Genomic DNA, 20,463 nt, shown 5'->3' on the forward strand with positions numbered 1-20,463 from the left:
ACCATTCAAGATACTGGATGTTAATGTACCAGAGTTCAAAAGGCTTATTGATATGGTTTCAGAATCCACATTGGAAATAACCTTTAAGAAACTACCATGCTACAAGGTTTGGTGTAGTGACAAAAAAGAATACCCACTATTAATGGAAAAGGCTATTAAAATACTCCTATCTTTTCCAGCTTCACAAAAAAAAAGACTACATGGGACCCTGAGAAGGTACGAGTAGCTCAGCCTCTGAAGGTCCTCAAATAGGCCTTATTATTCCAGACATATAAGTGCAAATCGACCAGACTACAAATTCATGGATAACTTAGCTTTGGCATTTCCTGACTGGTAACCTATTTAAACATCCAAACTTAACACTGTATCAGCTTACTTCTCAGACCCCAAATTGCTCAAAAACATCAAATTATTGCAGAAGTTTCATTTTTTTCCCTTTTAGGAAGCTTCTGAGTTCTAAAAATAAGCTATTCCCAAATATGACTACTAATTTAATATCATCTTAAAAAAAGCAAAATAGTAAATCAAGAGTTGTAGTTTTCCAGTGTTAACTCCAGGTCAGATAGAAAAACTTCTAATTCACCCTAAAAAGCAGAAAAGTCATAATAAAGATGTCAATAATATAAAATATTGAGGATTAAGGACATCAATTATTTCTAATGGAATATTTTAAAATATTCTATTATAAAATTGCTTATAAATTAATATAAAACTGCTAAATTAAGTTGCTACTGCAGTTAGTTTTTGCTTTATTAATCTAATCACCGATTATTTTTTAGGACTTCTCAGAAAAATGATCTTAATTAAGTGGGGCATCACATCTACCATGGAAACAGCAGTCTGTAACAAATGCTAACAGCTGCTCAGAGGTATGACAGATGGTGGGTGAATGTTTAAAACTTAGCTGTCAAAGTTTGGCAGAGAGAAACACGTGTAATTTAACAATGTTTTGTAACATTGTTGACTTACAAAATAAACATTAATTCTGTAATAGGAAAATTTCTACAAAAACTTAATAAGACTGAGAATCACCACCAAATAACATTTGCAAAATACTTTTTATCTGGAAAAAAACTCTTGATTTTTCAGCCCATCAAAAACACCTCTATCATCTCACCATCCAACGTTATCACACGGAAGTTCCAAAACTAATTCAAAATATTAGTAAAAGACATAATTACACTTTAACACCAATTCCCAAGAAAGCCTAATTAATGAACGACAGAGTAACATTTCATTATTTTAGATTTGATTTTTGTAATCTGCACTAATACTTGAAAAATCAATTCTGGGCAAAATTAGTTTTCCATGCTGTACTGGGCTGAATATTGTCCCCTCAAAATTCATGTTGATCCGGAATCTCAGAATGTGACCTTATTTGGAAATCAGGTCTTTGCAGATGTAATTAATTAAGATGAGGTCATACTGGATTAGAGCGGGTCCTAAATCCAATGACTAATGTCCTTATAAGAAGGCCATGTGAAGACATACTGAATAGAATCACACACATACAGAGGAGAATGCCATGTGAAGATGGAGTCAGAAACTGGAGTAATGAAGCCAAAGAACACCAAGGACTGCAGGCAACTACCAGAGCTGGAAGAGGCAAGGAAGGATTCTTCCCTGGAGACTTGGAGGGAGCATGGCTCTGCTGACACCTGATTTAAGACTTCTAGCCTCCAGAACTGTAAGAGAATAATTTCTTATCTTAAGCCAACCCGTTTGTGGCAGCTTCAGTAAACACACTCCAAATTGTATTTTATTACAATTGATCTATATATTTCAGACACAGACCATCACCGTACCACTGCTTTTAATTTTTGAAAGTAGACATATTGGAACAAGCTGGACCAAGCACACTTCTTCCTCAAGCCTCTTTATTTCTCCCCACAAAATGAGAAGCAGCATATGTGTGCCAGGTAGAACTGGTTGAATAGCAAATATTTAGACGTTCTAGAACTATTTCTAACTACAGATTATACTAGATGCGTTTTACTAGAATTCAAATCAGAAAGCATTTCCTCCCTCAGTGGAACCACAGTATTTCTTTTGTTTTAATGTAAATTCTTTAAATATGACAGATGTTTTGTTTCCTCCAAACCAATTCTAATAACGTTTCTTTGAATTTTGAGCTTCTTACTATTTTAAAGGCGTGACTAGAAAAAATAAAGTACTACATAATCTTTTTTTTTTTTTTTTTTTTGCGGTACGCGGGCCCCTCACTGCCGCGGCCTCTCCCGCTGCAGAGCACAGGCTCCGTGGCCATGGCTCACGGGCCCAGCTGCTCCGCGGCATGTGGGATCCTCCCAGACCGGGGCACGAACCCGTGCCCCCCGCACCGGCAGGCAGACCCTCAACCACTGCGCCACCAGGGAAGCCCACTACATAATCTTTTATCTTCCTCAGGAACTTAATCTTGTTTCTTTTTGTCAGCTGAAAAATGACGGCTGCAAACTTAACGATTTTTAGTGTTATTGAATTAATAGGAATTATTTAAATATAATAAAGATATTTCATGAAATGGCTCAGTGGGATTAAGTAACAGTCAAGCCATGGTCCACAAAACTAGGCCACTAGGTGTCACTACTCGGAATTCTTGAAAAGGATAACAATGATTCTGCAAAACAATACAATCCAAATCCAAGCATGGGATGTGGAACACTAGAAGAAAGAAGAATGAATGGCCAAAGTTTGAAAAGTTTCTCCTCAAGTGTTGGTCATACCATGATCCTTTTTTTTTATGCATACCATAAGTACTGAAGTATTGAAACATTTTTTAATAGTTAGATTTCTCTACATGGCAGCCATTTGAACACTTCACTGATCACATTATTGAAATGTAGCCTGTTAACTCTGAAACAAGAGCTTAATGAGACATATTTAAGGGCTGTAGATCATGAGGGCATTATTTCATTCATGACAATTAAGCTTTCATTGAAGGATGGCTCAGTTTGGATCTTCAGAACCAAATGCATCCCAACACTGCCCAGGGTCGGCCTCATAGTCAGTCATTTCAGGAGAGTTCTGGGCTTCACATGTAGTGCTTGTCTGCAAAATTCTGTAGACACGGTGTCGTTTTATTGGGCACAACTCATTTTCAGCCCACCAACTCCTTTTCAAATCGAGATGCATTGACAGGGCACATACTGATACTACAGACACTTCTTTAAGTGTAATTAATAAAAATTACAAAGGAATATAAATATAATTAATAAAAATCCAAAGGAACTTTAAACATGTTTTTCCTCACTAAAATCTATGAATCTCTTCTGAAGTTGTAACAATGTCTACCCAAGAATGCAGCAGTTATTCAAAATAATTATTTTCAGTGAGGTCTGGCAGCCTGGCTCAGTTCCAAAGTCCAGTCTGTGTCTGAATATCTGCCCCTCCTTGTAGAAACTAGCAATGTTCTTGCATTTCCCCTGTAGTCTCAAGCTTGGTATGCTCAGATACCTTGTTACATTAAGTAAGAAAAACCCAACTTTGAAAACTAATTTGGGCTACTCTTAGCCTTTAAATGACAAAAAGTCCTTGATCTAAAGGCCAGTAAATCTTAGCAGTGACAACCACTGACTGCACTGAAATAAACCAAATCTCCATGCTCTGCTGCAGCTTCTTTCAAATATCCCACTTACTAGTTCTAGTAAAGGCTGTGACTTCTGCAGAAAATTCACAATTGTCAAAACTTTCTGCATCTGGGACTTCCCTGGTAGTCCAGTGGTTAAGACGCCGCACTTCCACTGCAGAGGGCGCGGGTTCGAACCCTGGTTGGGGAACTCCCGCATGCCGTGTTGTGGCACGGCCAAAAAACCAAACAAAAACAAAAAAAACCTTTCTGCATCATATGAAACAATGATAAAGAAGAATAGATATTTAAATAGCCAATGAAAAGAGGTCAAACTCTAATTCAAATAGCACATTAACAATAACAATGATGACAACGAAGGAGGAGAAAATGGAATGTTAGGAGCTATCCACAAACCAGAACGAATTTCAAGGGCTTTTTCGTGTCCAAGGAAAGTAACAAGTTACTTGAAATAAACTTAATCTGAAATGTCCTCAAATTACTTAGGATAAATTACACTAAAGAGAAAACCCATTTCCTTATCTTCCTGAGCACATTTTTTATCTTTACTGAAGTATAATTGACAAGTACAATTGTAATATATTTAAAGTGTACAACATGATGATTTGATAAATGTATACATTGTGAAAGGATTCTCACAATCAAGTTAATTAACACATCCATCACTTCACGTATTTATCTTTTTTTTGATGAGAATACTTAAGTTCTATTCTCTTAGCAAATTTCAATTATAAAATGCAGTGTTAACTATAGTCACCACGCTATACGTTAGATCCTCTGACCTTATTTATCTTATAAATAAGATAAATACCAACTTCTCCCCATTTCCCCCACCTCCCAGCCTGGGCAACCATCATTCCACTTTGTTTCTATGAGTTTGACTTTTTTTTAAGATTACACACATAATTGATACCATGCAGTATTTGTCTTTCTCTATCTGGCTTATTTCATTTAGTACATTTAAAAACTATTTCCCAGTTCTCTTGCATCTAGGTAAGCATGTAACTAGTACTTGTCAATGGAATATGGACAACTGTGATACAGGCCACTTCCAACCTTGACCCTGCAAAATTCTCCATTTTCTCTCATCTGCTGGCTGGATGCAAAGGATGCAGTGGAAGATTCCAAAACCTTGAGAGATGGCAGAATCACAAAGTGGAAGAAGCCTGGATCCCTGAATGCCTCTGTGGAAGAGACTCTTCCTGCTCCTCCCCTCCTCATCTACCTGCATTGGACTGTGATGTGAGCAAGAAATAAACTTCTATTCCGGTAAGCCACTCAAATTTTAGGATTGCATGCTGTAGCAGTTAGTCCTGAATTAATACATATACTATTTAAAAAGCCTAACTAATCAAAAAATAATAATTAATTTGATTTAACCAAATCTACAGATAGAAGCAACTGTGAGATACCTATGACTGCACTTAGTGTGAAGTTGGAACATACTATGACACTCTTAGCTTAGCTTTTCCCAAACTGGTCCTTACCAATTCGACAGGATTGTGAATAAAAGTTCTCTGCCCAAATTAGTTTGAGAAATGCTATTAGAGTTAATAAGGTTTCTTTGCTATAGGACATCTTAGAGCTGCTATATACTAACACCCATTGTGAATCCGTATAAAGGGAATAAAGAATGCAGCATTTTCCAAACTTATATAGTCAATAAATAATTTAACCAATAAATTTAAGATCTACTCCCCCCTCTCGAATGGCAAGACCCACCACTATCTCCCAGAGCAATGCTCTGTAGAACACATTCTGGGAAATTTTGCTTTAGTTTAATCCATGTCACATGGTTGATTAATCAGAGTGAGCACCAAAAAGTTCTAGACATCCCAAAGCAAAATAATTCTCTTATTAAGGGAAGATTTTTCTTGTAAAAAGACTTATATGTACTAGTAGACTAATATGTACACTAAGAAAGTTTTCACTGCTGAAGTTAACCAAGTTCTATAAGAAAGGTATTTTACTTAAAATGTGACTGAAATGAAGGCAGATGTGAACTGTCAGCTTCTGACTTTTCCTTTTACCTGTCAGTGGAGCCTGTCATATTTAATGATGGAATATATTCTTACGTTTTAAGGAGAAGACACTGAGTTTATGAAAACCAGCAACGTTAAGTATGAAATGTGTATGTGAATACAGTCCATTGCACAATATCTTACTTTTCTCTCTCCTATATTCATGTTTGAGGTGCAATGTTTGAAAACAATGTTTAAAAGCAATAAAAGGTAATCACAGCTAAGATCAATGGATTCTTCTAATAGAAACACATATATAAAATATATAACTTTTTCCACTGTGACTTGTTAGGCTATACTGCATTTGTACCATATATAAGATACTATATTTCAGTTATGAATCTATGATGGATGACTTCCCACATTTCTCACAGACTGAAGGCAACTGAAAAAGGACTGTTATGATGGACATTTGGATATTCATGTAAAGTAAAACGGTATGGTAAATGTTCAATTTACCCAAAAAAATTAATAAAAAGAAAAACTTACATCTAGTAGTGTGTGAAGATGCTGATCCTGGAAAACACTGTGTAGGAAATCTAAGTCCTTTTCACTGCAGTCTGTAAGTGCATGAATTTCTTCCAGGCTGTCCAGCACCTGTGAGACTGCTCCTAAGGGAAACAAACAGAAACAGCCAGTAGAGAAAGTCAATGTCAAACTAACCTTCATAAGCTAAATGTCACACCTCAGAACTGCGGGCTAACAGACAGAACTTCAAAGGTTCAGGTCTTTACTGAAAAACAGACTTAAATGCATTTCATATCACTTAAGGATAGAATATTTGCAGTGAGTTTATGTTCTTAACGACGTGTTTGTGTGTTCCTCATTTTTCAAAGTAAATTGAATCTTGTCTTACTTGAATTAAGGAAATTCATCAACTATAACTGAGCTACTAGAAGATCTGGGTGCAGAACGTTGTATCAATACATCAGAAACAGAGTGTGGGTTCCAATGACCCCATGATGTTTTGAAATATTACAGAAGTAACATAGGTGGCCATTTCACACAGGTGCATTCCAGCAAGAATGGAAGGTAAGGTCGGCTGTAGATCTGAGGGACAAACCTTCAACTAGGAGCTCCTGCTGTGTAAAATAGGCTTCTTATGATTTTTAAGGCTCAAACTTAAGTTAGCAAAAATCCCACTCCACTCTTTCTCCTTCCTTTACATACAAAGTCAAGGGAACCAAGTTGTTCTTAGTCTATTGGGGCCCTTTTTATTCAAAGGAGAAAGACAAAGGGTAGGTATACTGACTGACACTTTCAAATACCATATTAGGTACTAGGGGAAATCATTTTTGCAGGGCAGTGTGGTCACTTTCTTTAAATTTCCTCTAATAACCAGGAATCCAGAGAGGTAGCAGCAGGGAGAAATACACACCGAGCAGTAACAAAGTCACTTAGCCTTAAAGAAGTGATTAGCCAATTTTACTTTGCAGACAACATGCACATACACACTTCAGAGAAAGAAAAGCACCCTGAGAGGCTACGCTTCAGAACGTTAGCGTACACAGTGTCAGAGACATTCTAACGATAAGTGCCTCACTGCACATGTAACTCTTAGATTCATAGTTTTCAACCAGAAGCAATATTGCCCCTCAGGGGGACATTTGGCAATGTCTGGAGACACTTTTGGTTGTCACAACTGTGGTGGTGGTTGGAGTGAGGAGATAGGTTGTGCTACTGTCATCTAGTGGGTAGAGGCCTGGGATGCTATTAAACATCCTCCAATGCCCAAGATGGCTCCCCAACAAGAATGAATTATGTAGCCCAAAATGTCAGTGGTGCTGAAGTAGAGAAACTTTGCTTTACATAAAGATAAAAATCTTGAATCTTTCTGTTCTGGAACTCTATGCTGTTTCTAGCTACTTTTGGTCTTGGACCTCATCCATTCACATGCACTTATTGGTGACCATGTAAATTAGTACCACTTTTCCAGAAAGCAATCTGGTAATTTAAATCAAAGAGCCTTAAAAATGCTCATGCACTTTGATTCAGTAATTCCATTTACAAAAACCTACATTAAGGAAAAAATAGGAAATGTAGAAAAAGCTTTATGTGTAAGGATATCGATCATATAAAATGGACAAATATCTAATAATTAGGGAATGATTACATAAATTATAGAACATCCATATAAGGGAATATATAGCCACATGAAAATTGTTTTTGAAGAATTTTAAAGACAGAGAAATCTGCATGATGGAAAATTCAAGAAAGCAGACTGCAAAACCTCATAAACTATGTATCCCCAATTATAAGTGAAAAAATATATTTACAAATTCAGAAAAAAACCCCAACAGAATGAAAAATACCAAAAAGGTAATAGTAGTTATGTTTATTTTCCTATTTATACTTCATTCTGTTTTTGTCCATATGTTCCAAGGTTTCTACAATGGAAAAAAAAAGCTGCTATATAAGCAACTGCTTTTTGCAGTATTTAATTATGTTAAAAATCTGGGGCTTAACCACATTAAGTGGTTAAGTGGTTAACCACATCAAGTGGTTATCCACATGGAAATTACTGTAGCTAATTTTTTAAAAATTTGACTTTTATTTTGAGATAATTGTAGATTAACATGCAGTTGTAAGAAATAGTACAGAAAGAGCTCATGTACCCCTCACCCACTTCCCCCCAATGGTAACATCTTGTAAAACTGTCATATATCATAACCAGGATATTGACATTGATATAGTCAAGCTACAGAGTATTTCCATCACCACAAGGATCCTTCATGTTGCCCTTTTATAACTGCAATAATTTCCCCCCTGCCCTTCCCCCTCCTGACTCCTGGCAACTACTAACCTGTTCTCCATTTCTATAAATTTGTCATTTCAAGGATGCTATATAAATGAAACGATACAGTATGTAACCTTTGGGGACTGGCTTTTTTGACTCAGCATTAATTCTCTGGAGATTCATCCAGGTTGTTGCATGTATCAATAGTTTAATCCTTTGTATTCTTGGGTAGTATTCCATGGCAGGGAGGTACCACAACTTTCCCCCCCCCATAGTCACCCACCCTTTGGAAAAGGGTATTTTATTTTATTTATTTTTTTAAGATCTTTATTGGAGTATAATTGCTTTACAATGGTGTGTTAGTTTCTGCTGTATAACAAAGTGAATCAGCTATACGTATACATATATCCCCATATCCCCTCCCTCTTGCGTCTCCCTCCCACCCTCCCCAACCCACCCCTCTAGGTGGTCACAAAGCACTGAGCTGATCTCCCTGCGCTATGTGGCTGCTTCCCACTAGCTATCTATTTTACATTCGATAGTGTATATATGTCCATGCCACTCTCTCACTTCATCCCAGCTTACCCTTCCCCCTCCCGGTGTCCTCAAGTCCATTCTCTACGTTTGCGTCTTTATTTCTGTCCTGCCCCTAGGTTCTTCAGAACCTTTTTTTTTTTCTGATTCCATATATATGTGTTAGCATACAGTATTTGTTTTTCTCTGACTTACTTCACTCTGTATGACAGTCTCTAGGTCCATCCACCTCACTACAAGTAACTCAATTTCATTTCTTTTTATGGCTGAGTAATATTCCATTGTATATATGTGCCACATCTTCTTTATCCATTCATCTGTTGATGGACACTTAGGTTGCTTCCATGTCCTGGCTATTGTAAATAGAGCTGCAATGAACACTGTGGGGATGTACCACAGTTTGATCATTCATCTGTTGATGGGACTGTGGATACTTTTAAATTTTGAATAATTACACATACCAGGCTATTGGTATTCTTTCATTGAAAATATTAAGTGGATACTAAGCAGAATAAAAAAGGTACAAGGCAGAAACCAGTCCTCATCTCCCCTGCTATTCCTGAAAATGTATTAACCTAAGCCACTTCCTTCTACCTGCTCTTCTCAGGACTTTTACTTTGTTCTGAATAGGAAAAAAAAAATCTGGAAATTAGTTAAAAGTCAGCTCTCTCGTCCCTTATTGAAAGCCTTGGAAAGCAAGAGATGATGTAAAGATATTAGTCCCAAATATCCCACTGAGCCCCTGACCCCAGCACATTATCAACAGGAGGATTAAATGATGCCAGGTCTATAAAGTTAGTAAAGCTAGTTCTAAGTTTCTGGATTAACTGCAACAACAAAAATGCTAATGAAATATGGTGGTTTTTTGTATATTAAAAAAATTCAACAGATAGCACAGAAAGCTAATGATCATTTTCACTCAGTAATCTTATCTAGTTTTTATTGTCTCTATCCAGCACTGCTTATGCTGATATATAATCTAGGTAGTAGTTTATTAATACTATAAGATTAAAATAAAACAACCTTGTATCTAGCGAATACTAAGATGGAAAGTCTAACCACTGGGAAGGAATTTTGGCTGTACCCGATCAGGGACGTATCATTTGTTGGTCTGTGAACTCCCAAAGCTCTGTGCAATTCCTGTCCTACCAGCACTACCCTACATTTGCGTTTGCTCACTCTTTGTTTCTGTGCTGTGAGGTCCTTAAGGCAGGTGTATATTTGATCCATTTTATTACATCCACAAACTATGCCTTGAATTAATTAAGTACCAAAGAAACAATAATAGCAGCTCCCAATTAGTAAGTGTTTGTTATGTGTCAGGCACATCCCCAGGACAACACAGTAAGGTAAATATAGTACCTGACCTTTCCAGATAGGGAACTGAGGTTCAGAGAGGTCAAGGAAGGTCACAGCTAGAAGTGGTACAGCCAGGACTCAACCCCAGTGTGTCTGGATCCAAAGTGTATGCTCTTCTTCACTTAACTACAGTAACTGGCCGTACTAGGAAACATAGGAAACACTTCAACAAGAAGTGACGTGTGGTTTACGCATGGATATGGAGGTTAGAAAAGAACCTGAACCCTACTGGGTCAGACAATATCCAAAAAACCTTTACCAAATGTTCCTGCTTTTTGCCAGGTGTGAGGCAGGGGGTTCAGGGAAAACAGGTATGATCCCTGGTCTCAAGGAAGGGGCTCTCAGGCTGGTGTGGGAAGTAGGCATACTATACCCTGAAGCAAACCATAGAGAAGAGATAAAAAATAAAGTGGTACAGAAATAGGGCTGCCCAGGGAGGAGCTGGGACAGTCTCAGAGAAGAGGTGGATGAGCAGGAACTCAACACCTCCACCTAGGTTTCCAATGTGCTCTGGCAGACCCAGTGGATGCTTTGCTGGAAAGCACGAAGGCATCTATTGCCTGTGTCTCTAGTAGGCAAGACCCACCAGGTCAACAGGTCTATTTAATTTCCTTGGATCTGTCACCTTTTTTGAACTGATTTATAGTCTTATCTTGTACCCAAATGTGATTAACTTTGTAGGTTTTCAATCGTGAAAGGAAGCATTTGCACAGGTGTACTCAAGTTGCCTATTTCAAGCTCTGAAAAGTGCCCCTAATTTAAAGTTTCTGGAATTAGCTAGGAAAATTATAGTTTTTATTCAATTTCTCCTTTGTCTTTTCATATTGAATAAACATATATATTTGGTCTAACCTCAAAATCTTTCTTTACCCTTGATCATTTTAACACTTCCTACAGACACCTCTTCTAAGTTTCGTTATTTCTTTGAGTATGACCAGCAGAACCATATATCTCACAGATGCGTACGATTGATATCCGCAGTTCAACACCCAGCCCATGTAAAAATCTCATAATTTTTCAGTTCATTATAAAATATAAATGTACACAAAGACATTTCTGGGGCTTTTCCATTGCTATTGTTTTAAACACAGAGGCAGTAGTAATAATTAATACAACACAACACAACAACACAACACACACAAGCTCTTAAGCTGTTACTAGTATTTATTTTGCTGATCAATACTGTCATATCTGAAAGAGCTATTGACTTTCCTCAAAAACTGAAAAGGATGTTTTTCTCTATAAAACCGCTGAATAAACTTGTAACTATCTTAAGAAACAAACAAACAATAGTACATAAGTTCACCTCAGAGGGCAATTTATCTAATGGCAGGACTGTAGGTATTCTATTCACTTTTGTATTCCAGGCTGCATTTTGCAGTGTGCTTTGTACAAAGAGACACAATAAAATAGGTTCGATTAAAATGATTGTTTTCTGAGCAAATTCTAAAGAATTGCAAATAAAATATTATAATGAGAAATATGTAACCACTGAAAACAGTTTATTTTATAGCAGTTTCCTCAAAGTCACAATGAAAATTATTTTAATACTTCTATTTGTGTAACAGTTTATAATTTCCAAAGTGCTTTTCACACTTATTATCTTATGTGATTCCATAATAACCCTGTCCTGTAGACAAGTGTATTTATATTTGAAAAATCGGACGCTCATTGGGGTTAAATGACTGTGGAGCCACATCAGTGAGTACGAGAGTGAGTCTTAGAACCCAGGTCTCTAACACCTAGTCCTTCCACTACAGACTGGTCCCTCCTGAAACCATGTTTTACCCTCAGCAACACACCTGAATAATCTGCATTTGGTAATGAGATGATATCCAATTTCTATTTTCTTTTTGACCTGAATTTTGTTTACCATATAAGGTTTATTTTCTTACGCTTTGGTCCAAACTTTCACAATGATAAATTTATTGGAAAGTAATCAAGCCCTGTCTTCAGAATAGTATTTTGCTTTAACTTTTGCATAATTCATTTGGTAATCAAGTTTGTATCTAAAAATTAGGTTGATAATTATACATTTTAACTTTGAACATTTCTACTTTTTCCAAGAATCTCACTGATACTTTCTAAAAAGTTTTCTACTACTGTTACGAAGTAATAATCAAAAGAAGCATAAATACATCACCTGTTTTAAAAATGTTTTCTGAGTCTATTTCTTTAGAGAAATATGCTTTAAAGGTCAATAAAACTTTGAGTCTAGAACAGTTTCATTACAAGAGTGGAAAAGTCTCATAAAAAAGTTGACTGAGTAAAAATAACCTGAAAGGAGGACAGAAAAATAAATAGTTGAATGTTAAAAACGTTCTCAGTGTCAAAGTAGGTTGAGTCTGTCTTAAAACTATTTCCCCCTAGCTTTACTATAAAAAGTTTCAAACATATGGAAAGTTGAAAGAACTGTACTCACCACCTAGATTCTACAATTAACAGTTTGCGATATTTGCTTTATCACATATCTATCCACACATCAATTCATCTTATTTTTCATTCATCTCAAAATTAAGTGGCAGATGGTCAACATCAGTACACTTCACCTCTAAGTACATCAGCATAGATTTTAATACTTCTCTCTCTCAGGTAAAATTTACATAGAGTGAAATACACAAATCTTAAGTGTACCATTCAATGAGTTTTGATAAATGTATACACTGCATACATCTGATAAACCGCATATATACCCATGTATGCAGTTATTTCAGCAACAAAGATTTGTATGTGTATATTTTAAAAATTATATGTATAGCTATAAAACTTAATATCACTGAGCAAATTCAGCATCTCAATCTAGTCTAGTTTCTCCTGAAGAGTTATCAATAACCTCTATTTCCTATTACATTAGCAGTCCTATTTATATAACACTGAATCAGTACACATACATTCATATCACTCACTCAATTAAAGCCCTTCCTTGCAAGCACAGTAGCATTAAAAAAAATCTGCTTACTAAGGTAGAATTAAGTTAAAATTCATCAATTTAGGTGTACATTTTCATCACTCCACAAAAGTTCCTTTTTGTCCCTTTGCAGTCAATCTCTCCCCCCACCCCTACCCCTGGACAACAGGTTTTATTCCCACTGTACAAAGCAAATCCTGGTTATCAGTCAAGTTATAAGTAATAGTGAATCCTGTAATGAAAATTGTATTTTGGACTTAAGCATCTGTGCTATATCCAATTCAAGTTATGAAAACTTACACATGGTGATAAATGCTTTAGATTCTTTATGTATAGATTCTAGTGCAGATGCCTTAAAATTTATTAGTTAAAAGAAGTAAAAACTCTGCAAATGTATTCTGTCAGAGTACAGATACCATAATTCTAATGCCATTTTACTTGTTAAAACAATCTGTATTTCCAAATAGCAACATCACTGGGCACAAATTTGTCAAAGTACTTTAAATAACATTCTGCTGGTTGTTAAGTGCCCATTCATAATAAGGCCTTACAACTAAGGAAAAGCACTACTTGATACCTCCAAGATGTTTTCATTCCCAAATGACACAATAGGTCTGCTGATTGGAAAAAAAAAAAAAAAAAAAAAAAAAGGAGAGGGGTACTAAATCTGGAGAAACAAAAACAGTTACAAATGGGAAGTGTCTTACATTCCAATGGTTATTAACTTGTACATAGTGGGCAGCCTCTGAGATGGCCCCCAAGATCCCTGACTCCTGGTATTCACACCCTTATATAATCAATTCTTTCCCTGGAGTGTAGGCTGGACTTATTAACTCACTTGTAACAAGCACAAGAGGGCAGAAGTGATAGGATGTCACTTCTGAGATCAGGTTATAAGGACTGTGGCTTCTGTCTTGGGTGCTCTCTCTTACTTTTGCCCTCTCTCTTTGATCATCTGTGCCAGGGTAAGCAAGCTTCTAGGCTGTGAGCAGCCCTATGGAGAGGCCCAACAGTCCGTGAGGAACTGAAGCCTGTCAACCCCCATGTGAGTGAGCATGGAAGAGGATTCCCCCTACAGGTGGGCCTTCAAATGAGATCACAGCTCTGGATGACATCTTGACTGCAATGTCATGAGAGATCTTGAGCCAGAGGTACTCAGCTAAGCCATGCTCAGATTCCTGACCAATAGAAACTGCTAGATGATAAATGCTGTTTTGAGCTTATTCATTAGAGAGCAACAGATAAGTAACATACTGTGAGATTTTTATATTAAATTGGCTGCAATTTGAGCTACAAGTAATTAATGCAAGAAAGTGTGGCAATGAATTTAATTAGTAGCACCCAGATTTTCTATTTATCTTTGTCTCTTATATACTTTCCCCCCAGTAAGTACAATGTTGAGGTAAAGATTTATTCTATTATTTTAACTGAAATTATTATTGAGATAATTGGAGATTTATATGCAGTTGTAAGAAATAATACAGAGATCCCTGTATTATTTTCCTCACTGGTAACTTTTTACAAAACATAGTGTAATATCACAACCAGAATACTGACATTGATACAATCCACCCATCTCATTTAGATTGCCTTAGTTTTACTAATACTCATTTGTGTGTATGTAATTTCTTACATACTTTTTACTTTACTATTCTCACATACTCAAATTATATCCCTTTGTAATGAAAATCTAGCTATTACATTATTCTTTATAAATGTTCTTTCTGATGGTAGAAGTTAAGAGACATGAATCCAGGAGTTTATTTCACAGCTCCATGTCAATAAGCTAAAAATAGAGTCAGTAACAGAGTAAAAAAAAAACTGCTTATAGATTAAAGGAACGTTCACTTACCCTGAAAGTTTTCTTGAAAGCAAACTATAAAATAAATTGTTAGCCTTTCCCTGGAATTAATGTATTTGTGCTTGAAATTCAGATGTGAAATAATATTAAGTGCACTTAAAATTTTAACACTGCCTCTTTTTCCTCTTATGAAAGAAGTAAGAAGTTAGTATTATCTGTATAACAATGCTTCAGGAAATCAATATATCCAAGTTTTCATTGTATGGTCAAGCAGTGTTAAAATTCATAAATAAACATCTAAGCAGAAACAGCCAAGGAAAAAGTCAAGCTGATTATGAACCATGCAAAGCCAAACACTTTTGCATAAAAGATAAACCTTAGAGGAAAGCAAAGGGATACCTACTTTCTGCTGCTAGAAGTCCTAGGAGGAAGGCAGCATATGGACAAACAACAAACAGTATGATTTTAGAGCAAGCGGGTTATCAAGCCACAGTTGGGCCCAGTAGATGAGCCACAAGAAGCATGGTCTCTTAGCTGAGCCCAAAGTGAGCCCTTGTGTTCCATGAGAACATCCCCTGGGTTCTGATTCTGACTTCTTTGGTTTGAAAGACAAGAACAGAATATTTCCACTTTGTTAAGTAACAAAGCAACAATACACTGTTTATCTTAAGATTAAACCTAACAAATTCTAGAGAATGTATAATGGACTAATTTCAATAATCAAAATAGGAAAAAATATATTATATAAACATTATTTTACAATGTAAACAGCATACCTAAACATGTTAAACTCTTCTTTAGATGACAAACTGATTCATTTTAAATTATTTTTTCCACTGTTAATGAAAGGCTCTGTTAAATTATTTTTTAAAAATTAAAATTATGATTTTGAATAGAATTTGCGGGGAGCAAAATAGGATTGCCAGCTTTTAATTTTGTCAAGCAAGGTCATTAAGAAAAAAAATTTAACAAACTACCATTTACTATCATTTCACAGAAAGAATAGAAAAGGCATTATCTAAAGATGAAAAACAGTCCATCTCAAGAAAGGACAGTTGGCGACCTTATACTGTTCTCTCTCTAACTCCTCCTTCCCCACCCCCTCACCCCTGCCCTACAAGCACATGCTTTATGATCACTTTTTTCTTTTTGACATGGGCTTTCTGGAAGAACATTCAGCTAAAGATGAAAAGTGCTTTATGTTTTGTACTGTAAAACAAACCCATGCAAATTTGAACAGAAAGGCAGTGGAAAGGATAACATTGGGAACTTAAAATAAATGATGGAGAATTAAAGGGCTAGGATTAAACAGAGAAGAATTTAGGCTTAAAATTAATGAAAATATTAAAAATAAAAATGCATTGAAAAATGAAAATACTGATGTGTTAACTTATGTAAGTATAAAGCCCTTATATGAGTCTAGATAAAACATCATAGGCTTTCTGCAACTAACCATACAACCATTGCTGTTAGTTGCAGTAAAGGAAATTTGCAAAGACAGATATTTGATAAATAATGCTGACAATAATAGATAATGCCTTCCTTTAAATGGCCTAGTATTAAAAGTTAATTTTAGGAACATATGATAATTCCTGATAGCCATGTGAAATTTAGGAAAACATTAAAATTTTCTTCAAAAATTTCCTTTGTCTTTGACATCTGACTATATAAAAATTTCCTCTTCATTTAGGGTAGGTAATCAGACACTTACACTGCATAACAATTTTATCTTTTATTGATAGCAGCTGGACAGTGCCCTCAAAAATATTTTAGAGACATTTAGCACATCGAATGAAGATACAGACTGCTTGCAAGATCGTTAAGCTCCAGAAACTTAAAAAAAAAAAAAGGCATAGGGTGAGACTACAGGAAAGGGAAGCAATATATGCAAAATTGTGAACAACTAATTTGAGGGCTTGCAGGCTACCCACAAGACAGTGTGAGAAATTTCCTTTTTTAAAAAGTAAATACTGTAAAAAAAAAAATTAAATACTGTAATCAGAAACTATTTCAACCATATCGTTTAGAGATTGTACTAAAAAAAAAACAGAAAAAAATTGGGCAATAAAAATGTATTTAATAGAACATAAGCATAACTATAGACAATTCCTTTTCCTAAAAGAAAAATCCAGCTCTTCACAGAAAGGAATACTTAAGAGCTCATTAAAGTCTTGCTAAGCAGAGGTAAATATTAAGGGGCAACATTAAAGATTAGGTCTTTGAAGCTGTTGCAAGGCCCATCCTGCTCTCTTCCCATTTCTAAAGATGAAAATGGTATTAGAGATCTTGACCCAAAATCTCTAAATATATTCCAAGTATGTGACTATATCATGTAGCCACAGTACAACATAAAACTGTTACTAGATTCACTCCCCCTAGAAAGGGTTAACTGTAATCTGAGTTTGAGGAAGGAAGAAGGAGGTCTGCGCTAACAACAACAGAAAGCTACAAAATGGACTGGAAGAAAAAAAGACAGATGTGAAACAATAGGGAGTGGTGGGGAATATACCTATAACACAACTATGCCTTGCCTTTCCTGTGGGAAGGACTCTGGATAATTACCAAGTCAGCACAAGAGGAAAAGAGCAAGTCCTCCTCAGAGTCTCTTCTCGAAGATTCCCATTTATGAATGCTTTTGGAAACCACCTTCACTCAAAAGAGGAAGATTCACATCCCAACTGGTAAAGGTCAAAATAAGGAACTATATAGCTGCTGGAATGGGAAATTTGATCCTGTTATTTTGCACAAGGTATAAGCACATACCAATTGGTAAGAAACTCTCTGTGTGTATATGCGTATGTGAGCAGGTATGTGCACATACGTGTATAACAGAGGAAGGAAGAAGCATAAATACTGACAAATTGCTCATGGTTCCAACATGTAAGAAGCTTAGCAGATCCATTCTTCCTATATGGCTACCAGTGAAGGACAAACAACTCATGCTTTAGGAAGGGCCCTGGGCCTTGATTCCAATGCTGATGCACGAATATTGAATGAGCCAGTCCGAGAGTACAAAAATCAAATCACTAGCGCAAAGTCAACCACATGACAAATACCGAGTAATTCTAATGAAAGAAAGAAAAGTTGAGGCCAGAGGACATATGATATAGGAGTTAAGTAAATAAATACACAAATAAAAATTAAAAACTGTAACACATATACATGCATTTACATATACATATAAATGAGTCCTATGTATTTTTAGTAAATAATCCTTGAGAATACCTCACTGGTAAGATGGAAATCTAAGCATTTTATAAAATAATTTTGTGAACATTAGTGGGTTTTTTCAGGAGTATCTATATACATTTCATCAAAATAGGCAATTCTTCTTCTATGCTCCTCTCCCTTGAATGCTTGTGTAGACTTGCTATAGACTTTATAAAAAGAGATGAACCTGTAAATTGTTTCTAGAGATAATTCACAAGACAGCTTTACATTGAAAGATTCAATTAAAAGCAGTGCTGTTCCAAAGTCTGATCTGCTACAGTTGACATGGGGAAATCTTACATCGGAAATTTTTGTTGAGGTAGAAGGTAATCACAAAGATTCAAAAAGACTGACTACAAATGTTGGATTGGATGAAGTACAGTGTTGGGTCTGGAGGGGAGAAAGGGGAAGAAGTATTTCCGAGATTAAAAAAAGTGAAATGTCAGTTTGGAGCAGTAGGGGAAAGCAATTTCGGTATTAAAATGAAAAGGAATCAGACACATGTGGATGGAATTTGGCTGCTGACAAACTTCCTTAGAATCCCATGGAGGATCTGACTAGATTCACAGAAAAAGTTTATTCATAATGGAAGAGAAAGTATGTAGACACTAAATGATTCACGCTGGTGAATGAATGAATGATTCAATTACCTGAGGAGGTAGGGTCTTCGGAGAAGTCTGGCAACTCTTCAGGGGGATCCCCATAGAATGAGTTGAATTTGTGACTTGAAACAGCTGCTAGTACTGCACCCTAAAGCAAAGAGATGAAAATATATATATATATATTTTAAAATTTTGTTTTTGTTTTTGGCCATGCTGCGTGGCTTGTGGGATCTTAGTTCCCTGACCAGGTATTGAAACCAGGCCCTTGGCAGTGAAAAGTGTGGAGTCCTAACCAATGGACCGCCAGGGAAGTCCTGAAAAATATATATTGATATTATTAAAAGAAATACAATAAACAACAAGGTCCTACTGTATAGCACAGGGAACTATATTCAATATCCTAAGATAAACCATAATGGAAAAGAATATAAAAAAAGAGAATGTATATATGTATAACTGAATCACTTTGCTGTACAGTAGAAATTAACACATTGTAAATCACCTATACTTCAATAAAAAATATTGATAAAAAGAAATACATAAATACAAAAAAGTTAATTACCAAATATTTATTTAAGAATTATTCAGAAGGTCAAATATATAGGAGATGATAGCTAGAAAAGAGGTGGTTTTAAATAATTTTGGATTCCTTTAGATAAATCACACACGCACATACCAGACTAACACTGTTGAGGACTGTAAAAGTATATGAAACCATTTACATCTTGAACTTAAACATATACTAGACAATGAAATATTCTGCAGTCACTATAAAATGATGCTGCAGAAGAGTGTTTACTGAAATGATAAGGTGTTTGTGATGAATTACACAAAAAAAGGTTTTAAAAAATCTGTAGTAGTGTGATCTTATTTTTGAAAAAAAAGTTAATAAAGATATAAAAGACCGAATATATACCAAAATGTTAATAGTATTAATTATCCCTGGGTAGTAGGAATGTGAGTCATTTTTCTTTTTTTAAATCTTTTTTTCCTTTCTTTTTTTTTTTTTTTTAACATCTTTATTGGAGTATAATTGCTTTACAATGGTATGTTAGTTTCAGCTTCACAACAAAATGAATCAGTTATATTTACACATATATTCCCATATCTCTTCCCGCTTGCGTCTCCCTCCCTCCCACCCCTCCAGGCGGTCACAAAGCACCGAGCTGATCTCCCTGTGCTATGCGGCTGCTTCCCACTAGCTATCTACCTTACGTTTGGTAGTGTATATATGTCCATGCCTCTTTATCGCTTTGTCACCGTTTACCCTTCCCCCTCCCCATAGTCTCAAGTCCATTCTCTAGTAAGTCTGTGTCTTTATTCCTGTTTCACCCCTAGGTTTTTCATGACATTTTTTTTTTTAAAATTCCATATATATGTGTTAGCATACGGTATTTGTCTCTCTCTTTCTGACTTACTTCACTCTGTATGACAGACCCTTTCTTTTTGATATTAATAATGACTATGTGTTACTCTTGTACAGTATTCTCACTCAGGCCACCCAGCAGAATCAACTACATGTTGACTCTTCTAAACTTCATGCATAGCCTCCCTTGATTCCTAGTTGAGAACCACTGTCATATTGAGTCCATGATATCCCTTAAGACTATTGGGTAGAAAAATGTTGGGAATTATTGTTTCAGTAACAATAAGAACAATAAAAGTTATTTTGTATGTGTTGAATCACGTGAGTGTTAGGTGTAGG

At 35.8% G+C, this 20,463-nt stretch overlaps 1 protein-coding gene across 13 annotated transcripts in view; it reads right to left on the reverse strand.

Annotated features, from left to right (window-relative positions):
* Positions 1-20,463, reverse strand: part of CASK (calcium/calmodulin dependent serine protein kinase) — a 388,474-nt gene that overhangs the window by 86,133 nt on the left and 281,878 nt on the right. For all 13 annotated transcript variants that reach the window (XM_027091498.1, XM_027091492.1, XM_027091494.1 and 10 more), the window contains exons 10-11: positions 18,807-18,906; positions 6,097-6,218 (exon numbers count right to left, since the gene is read on the reverse strand). In XM_027091498.1, coding sequence (XP_026947299.1) covers positions 6,097-6,218; positions 18,807-18,906 — 222 coding nt within the window. The remainder of the gene's footprint in view (positions 1-6,096; positions 6,219-18,806; positions 18,907-20,463) is intronic.

This window comes from Aethalodelphis obliquidens, unplaced genomic scaffold (genome assembly GCF_003676395.1).
Source record: "Aethalodelphis obliquidens isolate GAN/ISIS:26980383/991018 unplaced genomic scaffold, ASM367639v1 scaffold71, whole genome shotgun sequence".
Taxonomy (NCBI): Eukaryota; Metazoa; Chordata; class Mammalia; order Artiodactyla; family Delphinidae; genus Aethalodelphis; species Aethalodelphis obliquidens.